The sequence below is a fragment of the Pleurodeles waltl genome, chromosome 4_1, assembly GCF_031143425.1.
Source record: "Pleurodeles waltl isolate 20211129_DDA chromosome 4_1, aPleWal1.hap1.20221129, whole genome shotgun sequence".
Classification (NCBI taxonomy): Eukaryota; Metazoa; Chordata; class Amphibia; order Caudata; family Salamandridae; genus Pleurodeles; species Pleurodeles waltl.
This window is the reverse complement of record NC_090442.1, coordinates 856,419,217-856,445,315: the sequence shown is the minus strand read 5'-3', so window position 1 is coordinate 856,445,315 and position 26,099 is coordinate 856,419,217. Positions and strand designations below refer to the sequence as shown.

The 26,099-nt window shown below is 43.1% G+C and overlaps 1 protein-coding gene across 3 annotated transcripts in view; it reads left to right on the top strand.

The window, feature by feature from the left end:
- Positions 1 to 26,099, top strand: part of TMTC3 (transmembrane O-mannosyltransferase targeting cadherins 3) — a 504,535-nt gene that overhangs the window by 224,764 nt on the left and 253,672 nt on the right. For 2 of the 3 annotated variants that reach the window (XM_069229614.1, XM_069229616.1), the window contains 2 exons: positions 19,361 to 19,509; positions 21,208 to 21,328. In XM_069229614.1, coding sequence (XP_069085715.1) covers positions 19,361 to 19,509; positions 21,208 to 21,328 — 270 coding nt within the window. The remainder of the gene's footprint in view (positions 1 to 19,360; positions 19,510 to 21,207; positions 21,329 to 26,099) is intronic. The other variant, XM_069229615.1, reaches the window with a different exon arrangement.

Below are 26,099 nucleotides of genomic sequence, written 5' to 3'. Positions count from 1 at the left end.
CTTAACATGATGTGCAACTTTGTCAGGGGGTTGACAGGTATGCATTTGCCATTGATAAGACACATTCTGCCAGGCTCTTTGGTCTACACTCAGTAGTTTGATTAAATACACTACACACATTCATGAGATGAGCGCCATCTCATATAACCTTAGAGCCATAATTGCAATTCCAGTGTGAGTTTAAGAACTTCCATGTGGGTCACCCTACATTCTACATTATTCAACAATCTGCCATGACACAAACTCTTTAAGGAAGATCTGGAAATAAACATCCACAGCTTGTAAACGACTTTTTACATAGAAATTGTCTGCAGCACTCTATTATAACTATTTAACATGGACATGTGTCCTTACATCCACTAGAGAATAATATACTATCAATAGAAGCGTTGGCTTTTGTTACAGATTTTTCGCAACAGGCTTTGAATTGAAGCCACAATCTACTTTGTAACATGCCTCTGTAACCCATATCGAGTGCGCTCACCTTTTACCTTGTTTAACACAGACTACTATTTGCACACCAACATTACTGGCTTGTAAATGGTGCTCCATATAACTCTCAACATGCACAACCATACTTGCCTCACAGGCTTACGGTATTTCCATTCTGTGCACCAACATTTCTACACACAGTAACTCTATGCTGTGTGTGACTATAGACCCTTTACTAAATATATTATAAAACGGAGTAAGGTTTTATGGGGTAATGAGAATAGCAGTATCATGGATGATGATATTTGAGATGTCATCAGTGATGTTACCATTTGTCATTTTAGATCTCATCAATGATGTCATTAACATGTCAGGAGTGATGTAATATTTGCGGTCATGAGCTGTTTATGGCACAGCACAGATTATAGTTAGTTATACTAAAGTTCACCAAACTATAACTGTCAAATTTGACCTTTGCGAATTTTTTTTTTTCTTTTTTTATTTTTTTTTTATAAATCATATTCAGAGTTGATCATAGGCATAACATGCTTGGGCAACCAGTAACCAACCCCTCCCTCACCAGTCATCGGCTGAGCACAGCATGGGTTGACTGCAAGGCCTGTGCCCAACCCCTCACTGATGGCCTTTGACTGTGCACAGTGGGCTTGGCCACAGGGCATGGCCTCTGGCCAGGCTGTGTACTGTAGAGGGCCGAAGGCAGACCCTGCCTTCTGACAAGGCACTGTGCCCAAGCCCCGATGGGCACCCCACTTTCCGCTGTGCATGGCCTCTGGCTGTACACCACAGGGCATTAAGTGTCGGGGCTGACCTCTGACCATGCCCTGCGCTCGACTCCGCCACCCTTGCTGGTACCCAATCCGTCCCAATGGATCCACAGTCTTCAGCCATGAACAGCAGTGTGTTGGCCCTGTGGCCATTGCACTGAAGATAGCCACCTCCCACTGCTCACTGCCTACAGCCTGCGCTGTGTAAAACAAGAAGGTCTATAACCAGACCCTTCTTATTTTACCAAGAAAAAAAGAATATTTTGGTACTGAAAGCAGAACTGCAGCACCATGGGGATACCTTACTTGGTACTGCAATACCAAGTGCTGGCATCGTGGTACTGGAGACCCGAAATATTATTTTTTTCAACATTTTGACTTAAGAAGGAGTCCCACATTTTTTTTTCTTTCACAGGACCCGTGGAGTGAGTCCCCAAGTCTTGTAAGGCCGGTGGCAACATATCCATGTTGTGGCCAGCCAATCAGGATTTTCTAATGCAGAAAGAATGAGTCAAACAGAGCATACCCGGACACCAACAATCTAGGTAGCTGTAACTTTTCACACGTGTTAACGCCTTAATGCCCACCCTAAGTACCTTTTTTAAATGCTACTCTCTTGAAACGGTTGGATGGATGTACATGAAATAACAAAGTCCACTTTCAGAGCACAGTACTACGTTTTGGGTGAATTTGGTGTCTTTTCTTCGGCTGCATCCTCTTAATTAGAATTGAAATTTAGTGTAATTTCGTTCAGCTGCATTTTCTGAATTGGAGATTCATCTTTCCTACGAGAAAGAACAAAGGAAATTATAGTTTTGAAACGCCTCCTTTTGCGTGGCCTCCTGTGGTGGAGCGGCACAAAGCTTTCCATGAAGGAACCAAAGTGGATGAACCTTTTTTTTTAAAGTTTTTTTTTTTATTTAAGTTTCATGCACATTTGTCAAACTAAGCCAGACTTATTAAAGAAACAAAAAAATGCTTTCTATGGAAACCATGATCTAACTAATAACTGCACAGTGACGAATCCCACTGTGTAATATGCAGATTTATGAGTATAAGGTAGCATTGAATACATGGGTCTGTAGCAACGGTTCTAAGTCACCAATTGCCATGTGAACTCATTGATAAGGGATCTCTCCCCACCACATAGCAGACATTCTGATGATTTAAAATATGTCCGCTAATAATATTTTAATAACAAACTGACAACCATCAGGCTGTGTAGCAGACCCCATACTACAAGAGCCGATAAAATATGAATCACAAATGCTTCTCCAAACCTGTGTAATAGATTTATTTTATTGTGGAGTCTTTTGGGGGCTTTTTGCAATCTCCATGCATCCCATTAGTGATCTCTGCGCTGCTCTTTACCAGTCTTTCTGTGGTCCTTTCGCAGTCTATCTGTTGCTTGTTCAGAGTGCATCCACAGTCCGTTTGCAGCGTTTCTGCGGTCCGTTTGGTGCCTTACTGCTGTGTTTTTTTTGTTTTTTTAGAAGCCTTTCAACTGTCCTTTACCAGTCTCTTCCAAGCCCTTTAACAGTCTCTCTGTCATTCTTTTATGGTTTCTTTACCTCCAGTTGTGAGTCCCTCACCTACCGTTTTGCAGTCTCTCTGCTGTTATTTAACAGTCTCTATGGCCTTCTTGTAGTGTCTTCAACCTTTTTGCAGTCTCTCTGCGACCTTTTAGCAAATGATCATCCGCCCTCTAGCAGTCTCTCCAGTGTATCGACGGTTCATTTGTAGTCTACAGCCTATTTTAAGTCTTTCTCTGCTATTTGATATCCTGCTGCTGCCCTTTACCACTCTTTCTGTGATTCTCTTGTGGTCTCTAGTCTTTTGTGGGCCCTCTGCGCTCCTTTGTAGTCTCTCTAGTACCTATTTGCAGTTTCACTGCTGTCTGTTGCTGTTGCCCGTTTGCTGCACTGCCAAGGTTTCAGATTACTTATGTGTGACATTTTCATAGTTTCAGTGTAGTTATGAGTGACATTCAAGGGCCCAGTTATGAGAGCCTTGCATCATGTTTGCACCATGCAAAGTGGTACATGCGTGACCCGAGGATCTGAGTTAGATTTATGGGGCCATCAAAAGCCACATTCTGCATCACACATAAAAAGGAAAACGCCTCTATGGATTGGTTCTGTGCAGAAAGGTGCTCTTTCCTGCGCTTAAACAATCCTGTCGACAACATAGGCACCCTTGTACTATGATGCATGATGCTCTTGCAAGCTCAGGCTGTAAATTGTATTTTTTTGTTATTATCAACATAGTCATGAATCACATAGACCTGAGCTGCGCCCGTGACGGGTCTTGCAGCATGGCATCCGAGGCAGTCACATATTTTGTGATCATCAAGGTCCTGATTCGCAGCAATGACTTTGCAACCTCTTGTCTCTCAATAAGTGGTTTCGCATGAGGAGGCACCAACGAAACTGATGGCACAGGCAGCAGCAAAATAAAGAAAATAACTGCCATTCGCATCATGGCCGCCTCACTCAGACAGTAACTTCTGGTCGGCAAAAAGGCCACTTACTGTATGATTAATGTTGCAGTCATGTGATGCCACCGCTGCCAAGCTCGGCCCGGCTAAATCTCAGCAGCAGCTGTGATCCTAGCGAATGCAGCCAGCGCAGTTGAGCCTCCCCGTCCAGCCTGACCCAGTCCATTCTAACTAGTAAACTTTTCAACTGTACCTGGGCAGCACTGTACAGTGTGCAGTCACACCTCGCGCTGTTTGTTTAATGAGTGCTTCTATATAGGACAGTGCTCCTGTCTCGCTGTGTCTGCTTCAGCTCTGGTAGAGTCAGAAAAAGCTGTAAATGCATGACAAACATGCGTTATTCTAACCCTTGTTGCGTGGTACGTGGCATGGCTGCGTTTGGTGCCTCTCTCCTTGCCTCTTGAAGTCTTTTTACTTCTTTTTTCCAATTTCACCGCTGCACCTTGGCAGTCTTTCCGTGGCCCTCTGGTAGACACTGTGGCTCTTGTGGATGGACTCTCTCTGCAGTCCATCCACTAGCCGGCCATAGACGCAGTTCCAGTCCCTCAATTGCTTGGCACCTTACCAGCTGGCTCATAATGGACGAGTGCATTGAGTGTGAGGGGGGTTACCCAACTTGTTTGTCTTGACAGTGACATACACGAATATGTTTCTAGTGTTCTTTTTCTCTTCGTGTGGCTTTGAATGAGCATGGTTGGTACTGCTGGGAGAAGGCCACGATGACCAAGTGCTTCCGTACAGACCCATCACTTACTGGGAAGTGACTGTACTGAAGACCTACAGCGTTGACAGGGCATTTGTCCGATGGAGCGAGTATCTCTTTAATTAGTGTGTTCATATTAAGTCGTATTTGTCAAATTTTTTGGTCAGACTTATGTATGAGCTACACAGGTTTTTCCCGAAGCTTAATACATAGTGAAGGCATTTATTTTTATGTTTGAAAGAGGAAAATGGTTTCATAAGCTTCTTAAGAATATGCTTTCTGTTGCCTCTGGATCCTTCCTTCTTCTTAGCCGCTTCCCCCAAGAAGTCAGCGCACCCCAGCAGGCCACTTCAAGCGCCCAGGGGCTTCCCCCAACCCCCCCCTCCCCTCCTCCCGCCGCCGCCACTTCACCGCCCCCGCGGCTGCCCCCATCCCTCTCTAACACACACCTCCCTCCTTTTGGCGTCCTCTTTGGAGGGCCTTGATGGGACGAAATGAAAGGATTCCACAAAAATACTATTGTTCTTTTTTCCAAAACTGGCCTAGAGCTTGAGATACTTCGTTGGTTATTTGACCAAAACCAAGTAAGTGCCGTATAGTTGGCACAACTATTCTACTTGTGAGTAAAAGTTTAACACCCTTAGAACGCCATAATGCCTTTTTCCGCACAGTTTTCCTTCAGAGAGTGAGGGGCTTTTGTTTCGCGGTAACAATTACAGTCTTGAAGCAAACTGTTAAGAACAAAAGACTTCTGCAGAAAAGAAAACGATTCAAATTAAATTTGCTTGGCTTGCATAAAACCTATGTGTGCTGCTGTGAATTGCAACATCAGTTACGGATGTGTAGTTCTCTGTCATAAAATGCTGCTCATTTGTGAGGGAGGATTTTTTTATTACTGTTAAAGCCGTGTGCCTGTTTTCAGTAGCGTGCATATTATCTAATAATTGTTAACTAATTAGATCAGGAAATGTATTGAGCCGGAAAGTGGGAGTACGTTGTTAGCCTAGAGAAAAAAAAACAGGCGAACAACATAAAGGACGACTTTATAATACATGTTGGTTGGCTATAGGTTTCTGGAATGCTGGGGAAGGCTATTTATTCAAACAAAGTGGTCACGTCGGATTTGAATACTGGCGCACAGGTAGCATTTTTTAGCTCTATCAATTTATACTTTTTAATCTTTCATTTTCCGAAGTTCGAATTTTCTAGGTGAATTTTTGGAAGATATTTTAATTTAGCTGAGATGGTGCCAATTTAAGTTCTGGCAGAGAGACTGCTTTAGTTGTCTTGACAGCATCCTGTTAAAAAACAAAAAATCTAAAAAATATATACGTACATAAATTACAGGGGCTTTTCGGTGAGTCCGCTTCATCCAGATCATTTAACTCCGGTTGGGTCACTTCAGAGTGAGTAACAGCATTTAGCTTGTGCACAACTCCACAGCTGCCTAAAAAGTAATCAACTTCAACCAGGGCTGATATGCCAATCCCTGCTTTCATTTCGTTCTTTTATTTTTCTGTTGGTCATTTTTCATGTATTTATTTTTAATGTAAACAAACGCACACCACCTTTATGAAGTGACATTTGTGCTATTTATTTATTTTTCTTTTTAAACGCCTCTTGCCTGTTCTTGCCAAAAATAAACGAATACATACATATAGGGTATTGCAGGCTTCCCATTGCTTTTTCAGTGATAGTTCTGAAATTTTTTTGATAACTTAAGTTTGTGTATCACTTGCTTCATGAATGTCAGACAACTGGCTTTAAAGCAGCAGACTTTAAATCAGAAGTTTGAAAAACACTGCCTTCATAAGTTTGACATGTCGAGATATGGACTGTAGCAAGGATTTTTTTGAGCCCTGGGTGAAGAGCGATGTTGTTGCCTTTACCTTGGCATTGGGGTTTTATTGCCCTCTCCCTGTTTTTTGTGTATGACGGCAGTGGATATCAGCTATTGCCTGTTATTGATGGCTTTGTAGGCAGCTGCCTAGAATTGTGTTGCTCTTGCATCTGCTGTCAACGCTTATCCCGAGTCTTTGAATCTGATGCTGCCTGTTTGCTTCAGTGTTGCTAAATTCCGCGAGGTCCTGTACCGTAGTAGGAAAGGCTCATTTTCTGATCAATCATTGGTGCCACAGTGTGATTCTATATGAGCTGCCATCTAAAGTAGGCAACAATAATTATCCATGGCACATTTTTGTCTTCATCTTTTCCATTTAATGAGATGAAAGAGAACACTTACCTCCCTCCCTCTGAGTGAGTGTGCCCTGATTAGGCTAGTGGCTAGAACTGGCAAACCCTCCCCCCCCCCCCCCCCCCCCCCATTGGCCTGTGTGGCGGGAGGATGAGGCAGGAGTATTTACCGAAGCTAGCAGGAGGCGGGGCTTGGCCGGAAACAAGAATATGAGATCAGCAACATCATAGCCGGGCTGGAATGAGATGGAAGCTTTTATATAAGGTCATGAGACCTTTTCACCTGCACTTTGGGCCAGACCCAACACTACGGTATTAGTGTGGGCTTTATTTTGTAAGTGTTCCTCCTTCCCTCCCCCTTGCAATTTTAGATAGTTTGAGATACACTGTCGGGGTTACAGAACGGTGTTTACATTTCATTATGCTTCCTACTTAGTAGTCATGATGTTTCTTTGCAAAAATAGTTATTGCTGCGTGCAAATTGATTTGAAAGTAAATATTGTAATTTTATTAAGAGGGGCTTGTTTTAGCTAAATGTTTGGTTGTAGTCTAGTGTAATTAGTATTATTTTAAAAATATATGGGGTTTCCGTGTATCGAGTGAGCCACACAGCAATACAGTTAGCATAAGGCCAGGGGATTAAGGTCTGGTGTTTAGAGTGCATTAAACAAGGCAGTGAGCTTGCAGAAGCAGCACTTGTTTGAAAGGTGGCGTCTTGGCGGTTTAGTTTCTTTAAATAGAAAAGGCTGTGTGACTGCAAGAACGAACGGCGGGAGACAGTAAAGGTAATCATCTGTACCAGGAGAGATAACATGGGCTGGGGACACCTAAGTGAGACAAGGGAATGCGCTGAGGCGCGGGATAAGCTGGAGGGGAGCGGTGCTGGGATAAAGAAGACACCGGGGCACAAGGGTCCAGGCACGTTTCAAGCAGTGTTACATTTGTTGATGGCAAGTACCTTAGCCTGGCCGCGGGATTATGGAAGAGGGTGCTATTAACACACCTGCCTTGGGATTCAAAACGACCGACTGAGACCCTATGAAAGTGGTGTTGCTTACATTTTTATGTAAATGAAGTCAAGCATAAATACTGAATATGCTGTACGATTTACTGTTATGAAGACAGTTCTTTGGTTGCCCCAGGCAGATTTAGGCCATGGTGTTTTTGATGACGCATTTCCGTTATTTATTCCCGTGGATTGCTAATGTGGGTTACTTAAAGACGAATGTCCTGAGTTGACGGTGTAGCTGTGCCATCCAGATTATTTTGTATTTGTCGCTCAAATTCATTTTTGGATTATTTATTTTTTCCAATATGTTGCCAGTCCTCTGTACCCTTGAGGACCCTCAACCTGGAGATCCCTCTGAGTGTATCAGGGAGCTTGAGTGGGGAAACTTCAGTTGTTCTTCCCAATCATAACCCATCCCCGCCTCACACCCTCCTCAGCTGGAACCCTGACTTGTGGCAGCATAGTTTTTTTTTGTGTGTGCCTATTGGCGCACACAGGAGCTGCTTACTGGTTTCGTTGTAACTTAAAGCCTCAGTCTGCAGACTTTTTATTTTTTTAATTAAATGTAATGTTTGTTAACATTACATGCAGCTATTGCTTGTGAACTTTGTAACAATTTTGCAAAAATGATCTGAGTACCTCCAAATAATATTACCTGTACTGTGACAGATTGCAAACATGTACTTTTCTGTAGCAATAGCTAATGCAGGATGGAGGGTGAGTGGGCCCATTGAGGGCCACGTTATCCTCTGCTACTAATTCTGCTTCTCCTTATTCTTTATGTTGTGTGGAACGAATACATAAATTCTCTCCTTTGGAGGGAAACTCTAACTCGAACCCTATTCATAGGCAGAGATCCTGCCTTCTCAGAGTCCTCTCTGAGGAGGAAAAGCCTGACCATGTCTTATTAACCTTGTCTTATTTTACTGGCACATTACAAAAAGCCTTGCAAATACCCACTAGCATTTAGACCACGCTGGAGAGGGCGATTGGGCTGATTTCTAATTAAATTTCTTTAACAGAGCGTAGACTATCCTTTGGGCAGAGGTGCAGTATTGCTTTTAATAAGGGTAATAGTACTAGGGATGTGTGTATGGTCGGAAGTAAAGGAGATACAGAATGCCAACATGATTCACCTTCATCACCAGGCTCAATAATAACTGCAGTGACTAGAACAGCTGCATCAACTTCAGTATCTTCACGTACTGCTCAGTTGCCCTTGAGGTCTGATAGCTCCCCTCCACCCATTGAGCCTGCAACTAAAACGAAGAAACAGTATTTGTGGGGCTGTGGGTGGGGTTTAAAGCCCAGTTGAGTGACCCTGTGGCTAAGAAGGCACCCCTTATAGTGAGTGCGTATATTGAGCAGCTTTGCCGCAGGTTGTTGGTCACCCTGGAAGTCAAACTAAATCCAATAATGAACCAGTTGGACGCCATAGAAAAACTATTAACAACTTCAGTTAATTCCCCCAAATTAGAAGAGCCTGATTGTTTATCGGGTGGTGTGCCCCAGGTCACTGGCGCACTTAGGGAGAAGACTCCCTGGTAATCAAGGGGGTTGTCAAGCAACTGGTTCTTCTCTGCGAATCCTGTGTTCACAGCATGAGGATAAAAGTGAGGATAAAAATGGAAGTATGAGCACGTCATTGGCTACGGGCAGTAGAGTGCCGAATACTGGAAGTAACAATGACAATAATATTGGTGATGGCCAATCTGTGCCCATAGCAAGCAATCAAGTTCATATGCCTAACAATGCTGCTGGAAGTAGCTGGATGATTGTACAGCTAATCCAACGCTCTTGAACTTGCCTCTGGAAGTTAGTCCCTACATTCTGATCTTTGCGACTCCGTCGCCATTGGAAAGCAATCAGGAGGAACCGTTGGTGGCCCTACAAAATAAAGTGATTCACTGGTTAGGTAAATAAATGAATTTTAACCCTAAAAGAACCCAAGAAATTTGAATGGTACAGAGGGTTGTTGGATTGACCATTCCAGGAAAAACATAGCTGGAGATTGATTCGTTATTAATTTTAGATATCCCTATGCTATGAGGAATATGTGGGGCCCCTGTGCACTGTAATCTACCGCTACGTCTATGATTGTGACTTTGCTCTTGGATCCCTTTTATAAGCCATCTAGATACTTGCTGCAATCGCCTAATTGTGATCTGGGGCATAGACCTTTGTGGGGTGTACCTTGCAGTAATAGACTTTCAGTGCCCAAGGATTTAAACAATGTTGACTGGCTTATAGAAGCCAGGATGTTTGTGGGGACCCCATTGTCAATAGCTGTTGAATTAGATGTCAGAAATAAGAGAACAGTGGTTCCTTTTGATTGTGAAGGGGTTACTTGTGGCCTAATAGAGTTAAATTGCTGTACATTTTTTCATGTGTGTCTTGCAACTCAGTCGTTGGTGAGTATGATAATACTTCATCTGCGCTGAATTGCCTTGATGTAACATCTGTTTACTTGCCATTTCTGGCTAGAAATTCTACGTTAAGAATCTTGAGCTAGAACATTGCTGGACTGCGCTCTATGCTCCTTATACCAGAATGGGTCTCTTTTATTAGAGTGTATGACATTGTATTATTGCAAGAGACGTGAGAAATAAATCCAGTGGCATTTGAGGGGTTTGCATGCTACAGCTCATGCGCATTACCGACAAGCTGTGGCTTTGCTTCTGGAGAGCTATCAATGTGGATTAATTTATTACTTAAGGGTCGTGCTGAAACCATGAAAACCCAGTCAAACGACTTCCAGGCTGTTTGGTATAAGGGTGGGCTGTCGTTATTGTTAGTTAACTTCTATAATAATTATTTTTTTTAATGTACCCAACCCGAAGTTTCACGACCTATCTGATTTTGTGTAGGGTCTGGTGGAGCATAAATCTCAAAAGGGTCCGTACTTGTATCTCTCTTTAGCTGGGGATTTTCATTCTAGTTTGCCCCCTAAGAGTGTAGGGACTGGTTCCAAGGCCCCCTCAAGATCGGAAGTTAGGGGGGAAAGAAATGGAGACACTAGTAACCTGCTCAGATTTGCATAATATGATGGAGAAGGAAGAGTACAGTATCCCCATTTATTTGGCTTGGTTTGTGTTTACAGCAGTTGACTATATCTTTATTTCTCTGGATCTGGTGAAACTGTTGAAACATAGCTCTACTTTTAACTCGTATTTTGGGCATCATAACCCGTTGGAAATAGTACTACAATAACCTCTTCGGGAGATTACCCATAGAAGCCCTAGCCATAGCAATTTAGCGCCATCTGCAGATAATCTTAGAATTTGCTGGAATTTGCCTGACCCTTTGTCATTTTTGCACAAAATGGTGACTGAGAATATAGCTCTATTTCTTAAGTGTTTAGCAGATGACAGTGGCACAGAACATGTAATGATCCCTTTTGGGATGCTGTGTGGTAAGATCAGGTAGTCATTACGTGCACCTAATAAACATCTTAGGCAACCATGATGTTGGATTGATCATCAGTGCTCCAGGGCAGATCTTTTGTTGCAGAGAGCACTGAACGAGAGACCTTGAGATGCAGTTCTGGTTGCAGCTCAGCGCAAGCATTATAAAGCTGTTATAAGAAAGCGTAGGGAGGATGTGGTTCGGCACCAGGGGGCGGTATTAGCCAACAAAGCCTGTACCAAAGATAGTCAGTGTTTTTTTCGATGGCTGTGTCTTATTTGCATACCTTAGATCAGGATACCTCTTCTACTGACTGCAACAAAGTGGAGCAGAATGGGTGACACATTTTGAGATGATTTATGCCCCAGTTGAGTGTGAGGTTGAGGTCTCCATACCAGGGTGTAATTATCAGTTTCCTCAAGTAACGTTGCCGGATTTAAGAGTGGCAATCCAGGAAAGTGCAGGGCTAAAGCATCGGGAACAGATGGTGTCCCAGTTGATAGAATTAAATGTTATACGAGGATCTGGGCACCTTTGACAACTGTTTACAACAGCCTGTCTCCCTCCCTGATTCCTGACTCGTGGGTGACCTCCACCATCGTTCCAGTTTAAAAAAAAGAAAATTGTTCGGTCCCAACATTTTATCGCCCAATCTCTTTGATTGGCATCCCTGCTAAGATTCTTGGACAAGTGTTACATAACAGAATAGTGGAATGGATTAACAACAATAATGTCTAAAATGCCTGCCAGTTTGGTTTCCGTAAGGGAATAGGTACAATAGTGCAGTGTCTAAACCTTCATTTAATCATCGGGAAATACACTGTGGCAAAGCAATCATCTTTTTACTTAGCGTTTATGGATCTGTTGATGGCTTTCGACTGTGTTAATCGAAGCTGTGGCAGATTCTTATAATGCTGGGCTTGGATCAGGCATTGGTACACCACTTGTTCTGTTTCCACACTGGTACAAAGGCACGGGTTAGGATCGGGGATAAGGAGGAAGTGTCTGATAGTATTAGCATTGAGCGTGGGGTACACCAAGGCTGTGTGTTGGCTCCTTTATTATTTATCCTATATGTAAATGATGTAAACCTGGAAGTAATTAGGGGCACATCTGATGTTCCTATGGTTAGTGGTATTCCTACGCCTGTCTTACTATATGCAGAGAACGCTGTGCTATTAGCAAGCACCCCAAAAGCACTACATGCTTTAGTTTACTCTTTTGATCAATTTATGGGAAATCTTAATTTGAAGACTAATTTCTCCAAGTCTTTTTTTTTTTTATGTCTTGGGGGAAAGAAGTTGCTAGGGCGTCTCCAATCAAGGTGGGTTCAATATTTTATCCACACAAGCACTTTTCCTTACTTAGGGGTTACTTTCAGCTCTAACGGATCGTGGGCTCCCCACTTAGCTCAGAACAAGCTTAGGTTTTCCAGGGCAGTAGGTTCTCTGCTTAGTCTGCTGTCTACAAAGGGAAGGAAGTTACTTGAACCATTGTTAAAGATATACTCGGCCCAATGTGTCCCTATTTCGATGTATGGTGCAGGAATATGGGGCACAGGCAATTCAATAATTCTACAGAGGGAAGAGAACCGCTTTTTGAGAAGAGCTCTATCTGTGCTGATAACTGCTCATTATATGTGTCATAAGGAACTGGGCTTAACATTTGAGTGATTATATCTGTACCTGTCCTCCTCTCCTGTGGCTGTCTGTTCTATGTGCGGAGGAGGCATCTTTTAAAAGAAGTATAGTGGCTGACAGCTTGCCATGTGACCGGAGCCCCTCTGTACCGTGGTTGGCATTTGTGAAAAAATCTTTGGAAGAAATAGGCATAACAAATGTTTTCTCTGTTATGCCATCCGGCTCTTTGCCTGGAAAAAAGCTAATACAGTCTTTTTTGCTTGAGTGCGCACAGATAATAAGAATGAGGGAATAGGAAAAGAAGGTGTGTGTTGCAAGCTATCTGCAACTTATTTCTGAGGCTCCTACTATAAGTTACTTGTGGAACACTACTAGGATTTGGGACTGAGCACTGTTATTCTATTTCCTGGTGGGCATTTTATAGTACTACTTATTCTTCCTGATGGGTTGCCATATTAAGCTTGAAACCAAAGTATGTCATTGTAACAACTTACTCTAAACAGACCATGATTTATTTCCTGCTCTTCTGATAGCCAGAAATGTTCAGGGTTGTTTTCAGGCTAGAGTTACAGAATGAGGACACTTATTATAGTCTTAGTTTGTTCCTGCGAGCAGTGGTTCGCTTGAGTATACCATGTGCTCTGAGTAAATCAAAGTATCCACTGGAGCCTGCTCATTTGTTTTGAGTTGGATTAATGTTTTAATGAGAGTTCGATCTTTTTTAGTGTAATTTGTTTTTAGGTAAAGTTTTTTTTTAATTTTATTTTTTTTAGGTCGAGCGCGCAAGTGTTCTGACGTGTTGCAACCTATCTGTGGGCTTTTAGCCACACCCACCGCACGCCCATCACTATCGCTTGTTCATGGGCTTGCCTTTTAAAAAATCACTTGTTATCATTTGTTAATGCTTTACGTTTGCCCCTCCTTGGGGCAGTTTTGTTACCGCCTTGGCCATCGACCCTGCTACATGGATAATTGCACGTTTACCGATACATTTGACTGTGAGCAAACTTATTTTTCCTTTTGTCTCTCTCCTTCGCGCTTATGCTTATGGCGGCCATGGTTCTTTGGATTGGCTCGCTTATGTCAACTGTTTTATTTTCCATTTTCAGTTTATGTGGCAAGAAAAGTCCAGTTAGGAAGTTACACTGCTAATAGCTCTAACTCGAGCAAACACGAGACCCATTGCATTGCAAATTCTTGTTTGACTCTCTATGATGTGATATTAGTTTATGATATTTTTAGCTTGCTTTTAAATCTTTTTCTAATCTTATAATGGATTATTTATGTGATTATTGATACCATATGTATTTATTACCTTCTTTTATGGCCGTCCCGCAGCCGAATAAAGAAGTTTTATTTGTCTGACTCAACCTTTAAAGTGGCAAGGATGCATTCAGCACTGGTTGATAAGGGACATGTTTAAATGCAGAGCTTTGGTAATATTATTTTTAGCTGTCTAATAAATTGTTTGCACTGAGAACCTGCATGAACCTTGCTGCTGAAAGTGCATTCCATAGTGTAGATATGTCGTGTTGCTATCTTCATCTTCCTGCTAAGGCATAAGCCTGTGTCACTGCTGAAGTTCTGCTTGCATGCCCTGCTACTGACTATGCTGTGCATGGAAGTCCCCACCCAGCCCCACTGGGGAGAGCTTGAGCCCATCTTCCCACTCACCACAAGACAGAGACCGGCTGTTTGAAGAATCAGTCTCGATTAAGCTAATGTTGACAAACAGATTGACTGCTACAAGTGCAGATGCTGCAATGACCATTGTTCCTGGGGAAACACCCATCTTGGCACCAAGTTCTCTTGTTACTTATCCAATTCCTTTCTCTCATTTTTAGGTTGAGCATTGCAGCGCACAAGCGCTGCTTTTCCGACGCGTTGGTATGTATCTGGGCTTTTAACCACGCCCACTGCACGCCCATCACTACCACTCATTCGTGGGCTTGCCCTTCAAAAATACTTAATGTTCGTTGGTAAATGCTCTACGTTTGTCTCTCCTTGGGGCGGTTTGGTTACCGCCTTGGACATCGCCCCTGTTGCATGGCTAATTGCATTTTTGCTGATACGGTTGACAGCTAGCAAACTTATTTTTCCTTTTCTGTGTCTCTTTCATGCTGATGCTCATGGCGGCTGTGGCGCTGTGAATCGGCTTGCTTATGCGAAACTTTATTAGTATTCGTTTTCAATTTAAGTGGCAAGAAAAGCCCGGTTAGGCATTTACAACGCTAATAGCTCTAACTCGAGCAAGTCCGAGAGACCCATTGCATTGCAAATGCTTGTTTATTTTTTGACCTAAATCTTGCATCGATCTAGGCTCGGCTGGCCATCCAGCTGGCTTGATCCACAAAGCAGAGGGTCTATTGAAAGACTAGTATTGGCCCAGGCTAGTGCCTCACTGTGACCCATGATACCGCAGACGTCAGTGTACTTCCGTCATGCTCTGAAGTACACGCACAAAATCTGAGACGCTGCATGTATATAGGACTTGCTTTGCAGGTACCAATGACGCTGTTTGCCACTGTCTGTTTTATTTGCTTTGTGTTGTTTTAGATTTTGTAGAAACTTTGGGGTCATGATCTATATTTAATATTGAAAATAAAAAGTAACTTTATTTTTTACTGTGACTTTGTTTTAGCTGCAGTGCCCTTTTAAAGCTTGGCGAACGTTAGCTGTTTGCAATCATATTGTTTATATATTCGTACTGACTTACATGTGAGCCTTGTCTTTTCCATGCCTCGTGTGTTCCAACTATTGCCATCACTAGATCTTCACAAACATGAACTGATCACTAACATAGTAAGTGTGTTTACCAAGTGATCTGATGGCATTACTTTATAGAGATTAGCATCTGCCTAAACTGCTAGCTGGTGCCCAAGTGAGAATACTCTGCACATTGTGAGATTACTGATTTATTGTACTATTAATGCTTTGAAATGTTATGTTGTGTTTTGTAAAGTGTTCTGTCCATTCCAGTAATTTGATTGCAGATCGTACTGTGAATATTTTATATATGATGTTATTAAAGGTTGTGAACACACAACCTTGGCTGAATATACTTCATTGTGATAGTGATAACTGTCATACTCTGCTTAGACTTGCCACAAAATATCTCATTTAAATTAACATTGGCTACTCCTTCACATCCGTCAAGTAGGCTTCTGTGAGACTGATTTCTACAGACCCTGGATTTGCTGTCTTTAAGCTAACACAGTGACCCCCTTAACCTGCTGCAGAGAAGTAGACCAGATGTACTCTTTCGCTAAGTATGTTGAGTTTATACAGTACATTTAAGCTGGTAACCATTGTCATAGCTCCCCTGCAGAAGATATTTTGTGGAAGTGGGGCATAGTCTCCATTCTGCTTTCCTTCCTCGCAATATTCAAGGGGGCAGGGTCATGAATATAGCAGCTTTATTTCCCTCCCCATCCACTGAGTATTTGTCTCTTAAAATTGTGTGCATCCTGGCAAAAAGAACTGAGAAAAAACCCACTCATGATGAGCCAGCCACGAAAATTTGTCATTCCAGAGGATACTGATGTTAAGGAGTTGATCAAAGTCTACAAATGCATGAACAGCCCACCACATTCAAGAGAGAATATGTTTTGTGGGTTAGGAGTAGTAGAATACCGGTCCTGACAGATAGGTGTTCTGTTGTGACTTGTTGTCACAGGCCCAATAAGAGTGGCTTATAAGGTAGATTGTTGTATCTGGAGTGGTCAAGGTCAATAGCAAGTGTATTTGTGTCACAGAAGGAGGAAGACTCTTGTTCATAGGAATAGCCATGAAGAGTGCATGCACAATGAGTCAAGATGTTTCACCAAACTTTTCCATATGTTAGTGCTAGGCCCGGTTCACCAGTCTGTAAATGTAGTATTATGGCTTTTTAACATGTATTGTATTGTATTGTAATCGTATTTATATAGCTCTTACTACCCCTGACGAGGCGTCAAAGCGCTTTTCGATGAGTAGCACGCTACTCCGGAACCCAACAAGAATTAGTGATGGATTAGTATCATTTAATAATGAGTACAGTTTTAGTATTATTATGAGTTAATTTGAGCCGCGGATATGAGAGTTTGTTAGTTAGATTGACTGGAGTAATGGAGGGGTGGAGGAGGAAAGAAATCCAGAAGTGTTAATTGGGAGTATATCCTTCATTTACTCAACCCAAAGGCTTGGAATGAATAAAGGGGGGCGGAGGGGGAAGAGTATGTGGAAGGGTTAGGGAGAGCATAGTAGCAGGGTGAGATGAATGCAGGAGAATTTAGTAGGGTTGTGTGGGAGGTCACAGAGGTAGAGTGAGGTTTGGTGAGTTAGATGTGGAGGTGGAGGGAAGAGCTTAGGCAGAGCTATTTAGGAGATGAAAGTGGTCTAAGGGATTTGGGATGAGTCAGAGTGAGAATGGAGGATAGTTTGATAGAGATATGACATAAGAGTGATGAATAGATAAGTGTGATAAAATGAGAGCAGAAATTCATAGATATCTAGTATAACAACCCAAAAAACCAGGAGCCATGCAATGATCCACGAACATGCCAAGCACAGAAACAACATATACACATACATACACATATATATATATATACACACACACACACATGAATACACACACATATGCACATACAATACATAATTAGAATCATGGGTAAAAAATACTTAGTCAGACAGGTTTAAAAGAGTGTGTGTGTATTTTATTGTTATGACAGTAGCAATACATATTTTCCAAAGAAACTATAAATAAATAGAAATATACATATAATCTGAAAAAATATTTATCCACATAGGCATATGCAGTTCATAGTTGTTTGAAAAAGGTGGTTATGAAGGAAAGAACCAACTCTTGAGTAGTTTTCTGAAAACAAGAAAGTTATCTGTGGCTCTTATAGTTGGGGGTAATGAATTCCATAGTTTGGCTGCTTGGACGGAGAAGGATGTACCACCTACAGTCTTTTTCTTGTATGGTGGTGTTCTAAGGCGGGGTGCCAGTCTTGAGCGGAGGGTTCTTTGTTGGATGTATTTGGTGATTTTCTTTCTGATAAAAAGTGGTCCTGTTCCATGTATAGCTTTGTGGTTGATACAAAGCAGCCTGAAAGTGTAACGGGTAACCAGTGTAGTGCTCTCAAGGCAGGGGACATGTGGGCTTGCGGCTTTATATGTAGTAGTAGCCTGGCTGCGGAATTCTGGATACGTTGTAGTTTTTTCATAACAGATAGAGATGATCCATGGTAGAGGCTATTGGCATAATCCAGTTTGGATAGATTCCCTCACTTGCTATGCCACTGACAGTGTAACAGTGACAGTGCGTCCCCTCTCTTGCGCTGCTTGATGACATCCTTAAGCGTTGGAGTAATGGTTGGTGTCTGATAGACTAAGATGAATGAGTTCTTCAGGGAACGCAAAAAATAATTTTAAGCAACTTTACATGATGCAGAGCACCTCACTGTGTCAGGAATCGATCACCAGTGGTTCGTGATGACAGTCAAGCACTGAGACCATCCTGGAAGCTGAGCAACGCATGCATCTGGCCACAGCATAATTGCTTGTATTGATTGCTGCTCTGATCTTACTCTGCGCTAGTCCAGGGCTCTGCCATATATTGTCCTGAGAAGCAAGGCCTTGTGTGGAAGTTGTCAAGAATTCAGTGTTACCAGAGGTATATTGACCCCTGGACGTAAACAAACTCACCTTAAACTTCTTTGAACGTTGCATGAGCGGTCAAAGTGCGAAGCAGAGAAGCATGAAATTCAAGAAAATGTAGTCCGATCTAAATCGGACAAGAACAGAGCAGGGACTTTTAGAATCGAGTAAAGGGCAGGCACACTGGATTGGGGATGAAAGGTTTATTCTAGAAATGCAGTGAATGTAGAATGGAAATGAATGAGAGACAATTGTGACACTGAAACCTATGTGAGAGTCCAGATCCAGATAAACGCAACAGAGTCACTGGAATTAGTGTTACCTAGAAAACATGTGGTGACCTGGTATGTGGTAAGGAGTAGGTGATGGAGTGCAGAAACCACAACAGCTTCAACAGAGGAGAGACAAGATCGAAGGGATTTAATCATTAGCACCAAAAGTGGAGATAGGTGGTGGAGACCTTAGCCACTTCAGATCTCTACTGTATCCCTAAGTGGAAAGGAAGAGGGAGCCGATGGAGTGAATTGATGATCTGTGCTAGGAGTAGTGCAGAGGGTCTAGGGTCCCATGGCTCACAGAGCTGCAGAAGGTACAAAGGGAACACGGGAAAGAAAGAATCATTCAGAACCAGGGGATTGAAGAAGAGGAAGTAAAGGATAAAAAGCGACGGACGGGGTAAAAGAAGAGAAATGCAAAGGACAAAGCAGAGACTTGTGAAAATTGGATAATTCCAAGCACAATGTGGTAGTGTCCAACATAGGTAGGTAGCCTCGGGAGGGCCGTTGCCATGCCATATTTTCAGAGGAACCACATCGGGTGTTTGTGGAAATGGGAATTGTTTACATAGTCTGTAGCTATCCCAAAAAATCTCCGACCCTTCTGGATCTACTTTGGACACCACAATGTATGCTAAGTTTCACTTTTTTGTTGTTATCGCGGTCATACTAAAAGGTACTCAGTGTTAATTCCGTGGAAATGAAGTGTGCTGTTGATAGCATTGGAAAGTAAACTGTAGCCAAGTGCCTGCGTTTAACTTGCTGTTTTTCTTTCCAGGCACTTTCCCTGATAGCGTTGCCATTCATCCCTGCGTCCAACCTGTTTTTCCCTGTTGGCTTCGTAGTCGCCGAGCGAGTGTTGTACGTGCCTAGCATGGGCTTCTGCATTTTGGTGGCGCACGGTTGGAGAAAGCTGTCTAGCAACAGGTGTGTAATCTTTTGCAATTTGAGAGAAACAATTGACCTTTTGAGTACGGGCTTTTAATTTTCCCATTAGTACTGGTACAGATCAGAGGCACTGCAGTGGGTTTTGCCCTAATTTTACGCGTTTATTTTGGCAGTGAAGGGTCTCTTCACTTAAGCCCTCTCAGTAATGACGCTGTGGGTAGTGCACGGCTTAAGCCAGTGGCGAGAGGTGGCGAGAGCGGGGGCTGGTGGAGGAGTTGGGGCATGCTTATTCAAGAAGGTTGTTGTCACTTTAAATACTGCTGTCTTCCAGTTTGTACTTGTTCAGTGTGCAACACGGGTGACCGAAGGAACCCTTCATTTCCTTTAGTTAATGGGAGGATGAGCGTATCCGATCCCTTCTGCCCTTTACCATGAATGGAGCTTGCCAAGGTATTAACTTGCGTTTTACAAGGCTTAGGAAGGCAGCCGGATCTCGGGTAAGTAGCCTGGGAACCAAGTCCAGCTGGCTACGAACACTTTTTTTTTTTTTTAATACCTTGACACGACTGATCCCAGTCCTAAACCGCGTTATTAAACCATTGACTTCGTTAGACCCACCTTAGGCCTTCCACTGTTTACGTTTTGTTGTGTGTAACTTCCTCCGCCCAGTTAACTGAAATTAGTCCTATAAATTAAACCCTGGTGGCCAACGACCGAGTCCTACAAAATCTGCAAGAGTCGCACTAAATCAGCAGAAGTGTTTCCTTTGCGCTCCAGAGCTTGTGTTTCTGCGCGTCTCCTTGATTTATGGTCCTGGCAGAGGTAAAGCGGTCACAGTCTGCTACTGAGAACCAGCAGGCCCAAACCTTGCCAATGAGTTCTATTTCTTAATAAATGTATATAAACAAATAGTCCATTGCGCAATTGGTCGTTCACTGCTCATTTGGCACTGTAATGACCCAGCTAATTAGACGTTAGTGCATTTTAACAAAATAATTAGCCTGTCTGTTTAGTATCACAAACAGGTTGCGCTTTTGATTTAACTTTGGTTTACACAGTGTGGGTGATAGAGAGAAGCACATACAAATTCTAGGCACGGCCCACAGAGGAATGTAGCTCAAGGCTTATCTTGCGGTGTTTGATAAAGGACGTGATCTGTTGTGTTGCCATGTACTTTTAGTGTACATACTGCCCAGGTAGAGGCCATGTTTATGATAGATGGTAGCCGCAAGAACATTGTGCTTCACAGCATTGATCCAAAACTTGCCTTCTGGGAGGACGTGTGAGCCAGGAGTCTTGCATTCTCCACGACAGAACATAGTTTCTGGTCATGAGCAAGACCGCCTGGTCGAAACATATTGGCGTCCTCTCTTCCATGCAGACTTACGGTTAACAAAAGTAGCACGTATTAACTCTCATGTGTGAGTCTTGACGTTTTGTGGAAACAGTAGTAGAATGTTGCCAGGCACCCGGCTTGCCCAGGTCACCCAACCTCACTGTATCGAAACACAGGCCCCTGTTCTAAGTTTTTTGGCATTTCATTCGTGTGTGTTCACGCAAAGTTTCTGAACACTTACGTTTTTAAGAAATTGTTTTGTAACCTTTCTATCTGTGTTTTGGTTTCCGATCTGTATGTATACGGCAATTGCAGTGTAATGTGGTCGCTGACGTTTACAGTAAGTACGTTTTAAGTCACGTGCTGATTTATTGATTTTATTTATTATTGTTTTCTTACAGCAGGATTCGGAAGTTCTCTTGGGTCTGTTTGACGTTGGTGCTGTTCACTCATTCTATAAAAACCATGTTCAGAAATTGGGACTGGGAGTCAGAATACACTCTATTTATGTCTGCTCTAAAGGTACATAGTTATGTTTTTCTCTCAATTTGGCACATGTAATTTTGGAGTAACAAATCAATAATCGAATGTCTTTCCATTCTATTTTTATTTCACTGCAGAAAATAATGGAACAGTGACTACAGTTTTAGATACCTGTGGCGGTCACAATTGCTATTACTAGTACCTTTTAGGCAATCTCTGTCTTTAATGTCCATTATTCTCTTTACTTAAGCACCTTGTTCATGATAGCATATAGCTTATCTGGTCCACAGGTGCGTTTAGGTACTCTCCCGCTGAGTGTTTGAACATAGATGTTAATCATGTTCTTGCAGAGAATAGAAAATACAACAGTATTGGTGTGGTGACAGTTGTACATAATGTACTCGGGAGCCACAAACTATCAATAATTAGCAATACTTGTAACTGTAATTCTGACTATACTTGTTTAAGATTCATAGATGCACGCCAGAGTCGAACTGGGAATCAAAATCAGCCGTTGCATGTCTTTTCGAAACATTCCCACATTACACTAGCTGCATGGGACTGCTACCTTTTGCTGGGTTTCGGACAGATGTTCCCCAGCCCCCCCAGAGAAAATTTCAGAAAAAAATGGTCCAGGAGGTGCATTTTACACCACTATTTTTCAGAGGTTTTGTCCAAAAAAACGTAATATTTAAATGTATTTGGCAGGAAACCTAATGGAATGATGCAATGCTTCAGGGTCTGTCACAGGACCCAGAAGAAATATCTCTGCAAAGTATAATCTTGTATTTTTTATGAAGAAATTGTATGAAGATAAAATAGGCAGTCATTTGTGCAATGCACAATAGAATGTTTCACCAATGTGTAATACCCCAGCTAGCATAAAGAATATGCACAGAAGAGTACCATCCATTCTAAATCCGGTGCCAGAGTGTATTGCTCAAACAGTTCAAGTTCTAGTTCATGGGTACTCAAAGTACGGCCCACATGAGACCTTTACATTCGGCCCCCTGGGCAACAGGAGTACAGGGTTGTTCACTTGATTCAGCTCTAACTATATAAAGATCATAAATAGAGAGGCAATCATTTATTTTAATGTTAATTGGTGTTAAGGAAAGGATGTAACCAGGGAGTCCTCAGCTTCACTTTAGGAGCACGTTCATTTTTAAAGACATCTTTCAGCAAAAGTGTAACAATATAAGTCACTTCAAAATTCAAAAAGTGTGTTAAGTTAACATGCAGTCCATTTCACCTAAGTATAATTTATTGTATCAGTGCAATGAGAAGTATTCATTTAAATGTGAAAGTTTTCAAACATTAATTTTGAATCATTCATTTTTACCCCTACCTTGACAAATACGCCAATAGGAAATTAAACAAGCAAGTCAGATGTTATGTGCATTTTTTGAGTGGCCTGGGTTCCTATTATACATGAACAACATTATAGTTTATTAAATTAAACACAGGAGCAACTTTGTAAGGTGCAGACCCTGATTTCGATGAACTCATATGTGATAATGAAGAAAAAGGAGGGGAAGTGAAACTAAGCAATTGCCTAGGAGCAAACAAGTGGGAAAATTGGTGAAGCCAACATTAATCCAAGGTTTTCTAGTTTCATATTGCTCAATTTAACCACTAGATGTATATCCTTCGCTTCGCCTACTGATATTTAACTGCCAATACTCCCAACCCTCTTGCCCAACCTCCATTCCGCTGGCATCCATGCGGCCCTCGGGCACATCACCGACCAAACATTTTGGTCCCTGGGAAAAGGTTTGTGAGTACCCATGTTCTAGTTCATCAGATATGTTGTGCTGCTGATGTGGGGCTCTGAATATGCAAGTCTATAAGGCACTTTTCAACTGTACCAGAAAGCTTCTAAAGTGCATCTTTTGAGGTCTGATCATGAGTGCTGCTACTTGTGACTGAACATACATTAGCAATGTCCTCCTAAACAGCTGGTTCTGCCATAATACTAAAGTCAACGCTACTCTAGTATGAAAAACAAAAACCTGCCATTGTACATTGAACATTAACAGCATTTGTCCAACAGCCCTTCCGTGACAACCTCCAGTTTGTTCAGGTATGTAAAACAACGTTTTGCCAGAATACGTAGTGCTCAAGATGTAAAGCAACATTCCAGGGCCAGAATAAATAGTTCTCTGGTATGGAAAGTACATTTCCCTGCCAGGATTCACATTTCTCTGGTATGTGAAGAACCATTGCAGTGTAACCATGCACTTACCTGTGGTTTGTAAAGCACTTAATTGCGCCAGAATGCACATTGCAAAGCTAAGTACAGTACTACTGTCAAGTCAGAAACAACACATTGGCTTCTTTATAAAACCCCATTCCAGTGCAGGCACCATTGCCAACATGCCATCAACCTCTGCATCCTCCGACTCAACGTCCCCTATCCTGCTACTCACATGAGTACTGACATGAGTACTCAAATGGACTTAGATTTTACATCACCAAATGGGATTCATAAAATGACTATGCCATTGCAGTCTGTGGAGAGCACGTTTTGTCAGAATTCTGCTGCTGCAGCACAGAGCTGAGAATAACGCATTTACCATAACTTGAATGACACAGACGCAACATAATTTCCTACGCAGATGACACTCGGCTAATCCTCTCGCTCACCGAGGACCCCTCCAACGCCAAAGCCAATGTCTGCAGTGCCATGACCAATCTAACCAAATGGATGAGAGACAACTGTCTCAAACTCAACTCAGACAAAACAGAAGTACTAACCTTCGGAAAGAACACGTCTGTGTGGGACTACAGCTGGTAGCAGGCAGAACTCAGACCAACATCTTCACCGACAGTTCACGTGTGCAACCTTGGCATCATCCTTGACAGTCAACTGGCGACACCAGTCGCGTCAACTACGGCAACACTGTCTATGCCGGAATCTCCACCCAGCTCCTCAGAAGACTCTAGACCATGGGTACTCACAAACTTTTTCTCGGGGGCCAAAATTGCAGTATGGTTTGCGGCCGAGGGCCGCACTGAAGTGACAGCGGGGGTGGGGCTTAGAGGGGGCGGGGCTTAGAGGGGGAACAACCACCCCACCCCCTTTTTCAAAACAATGCCCCTACCCCAGTAACACACACAGCGCGCACACATACAGCGCCATCTGCTCTCACCCCTACCCCAGTAACACACACAGCGCCATCTGCATACAGCGCCATCTGCTCTCACCCCTACCCCAGTAACACACACTGCGCCATCTGCACACAGCACCATCTGCTCTCACCCCTACCCCAGTAACACACACAGCGCGCACACACACAGCACCATCTGCTCTCACCCCTACCCCAGTAACACACACACACAGCGCACACATACAGCGCCATCTGCTCTCACCCCTACCCCAGTAACACACACAGCGCCATCTGCTCTCACCCCTACCCCAGTAACACACACTGCGCCATCTGCACACAGCGCCATCTGCTCCCACCCCTACCCCAGTAACACACACAGCGCCATCTGCTCTCACCCCTACCCCAGTAACACACACTGCGCCATCTGCACACAGCGCCATCTGCTCTCACCCCACCCCAGTAACACACACACACAGCGCCATCTGCTCTCACCCCTACCCCAGTAACACACACAGCGCGCACACACACAGCGCCATCTGCTCTCACCCCTACCCCAGTAACACACACACACAGCGCACACACACAGCGCAATCTGCTCTCACGCCTACCCCAGTAACACACACTACATTAAAAACAAATAAATAAATAACCAAAGAGCCTTACCTGACTCAAAGCACTGTAAAGATGCCACAAATGTGGAACAGCAGGCAGGCAGGCGGGCAGCAGACGTGGAGCCGGTGACAGGAAGCAGACGACCAAAGCCCCATAAAAGTTAGCTGCAAGCGCTGACTTTTATGGGGCTTTGGCTTCCAGGATCGTCAGGGCAAGGGCATAAACAATGGGCGCCATATGTAAACATAGAGGAGGGCCGCGGGGGCATGCTCCCGCGGCCCTCTTCTATGTTTACATACTGCTGCCATTATGATATGGCGTTTGGTGTGCGTCTCGCGGGCCGCCAAGCTAGGTCCGTGGGGCCGCTGGCGGCCCGCGGGCCGTACTTTGAGTACCGTTGCTCTAGACCATACCGAACACTGCAGCCAGACTCATCCTGGACCTCCCCAAAAGGACCCATACAACCCCCCACCTCAGAGACCTCCACTGGCTCCCCATCAAGAGGAGATGCCAGTTAAAGATCCTTACGCTCACCTACAAAGCTCCACACGACCAATAATCGTCTTACCTCAACCATTGACTGACATGCCATCTGCCCACAAAACACCTTCGCTCCACTTCACTTGCCCTCGCAAACACACGTTGCAGCCGCTGCGGGGACATATGTATGTTTAATTACGTGTACATTTACTACTAAACCTAGACACAAGTATTAATTTGTTTTTTATTTATAATTTCAGAGTATAGATTTATACCTAAGTGTAGATCTGCACTTCTCCACCCGTTCCGAAAGCCCCTCCCCAAGTTCAGGGGGTGGAAAAGGTAGACAAGGCGGAACACTCTGCACACAAGTTTTTGAATAGCATTTTGTAGCACGAGAAGTGCTGCTGCAGTACTTCTTCATATACTACAAAATTCAGTTTGTGAATAGGCCCCTTGTTGTTCATCTCATTGCCCCAAGTGAAAAACATGAGCCAAATATCAGTAAATTGAACTTTTTTGCTAATTTCTCCAATTCCACATTCCACCTTAAGATTCACTTAGTACTAGTGTGTTAAAAATACACACAGGGTTCCTTACCTAGTGAC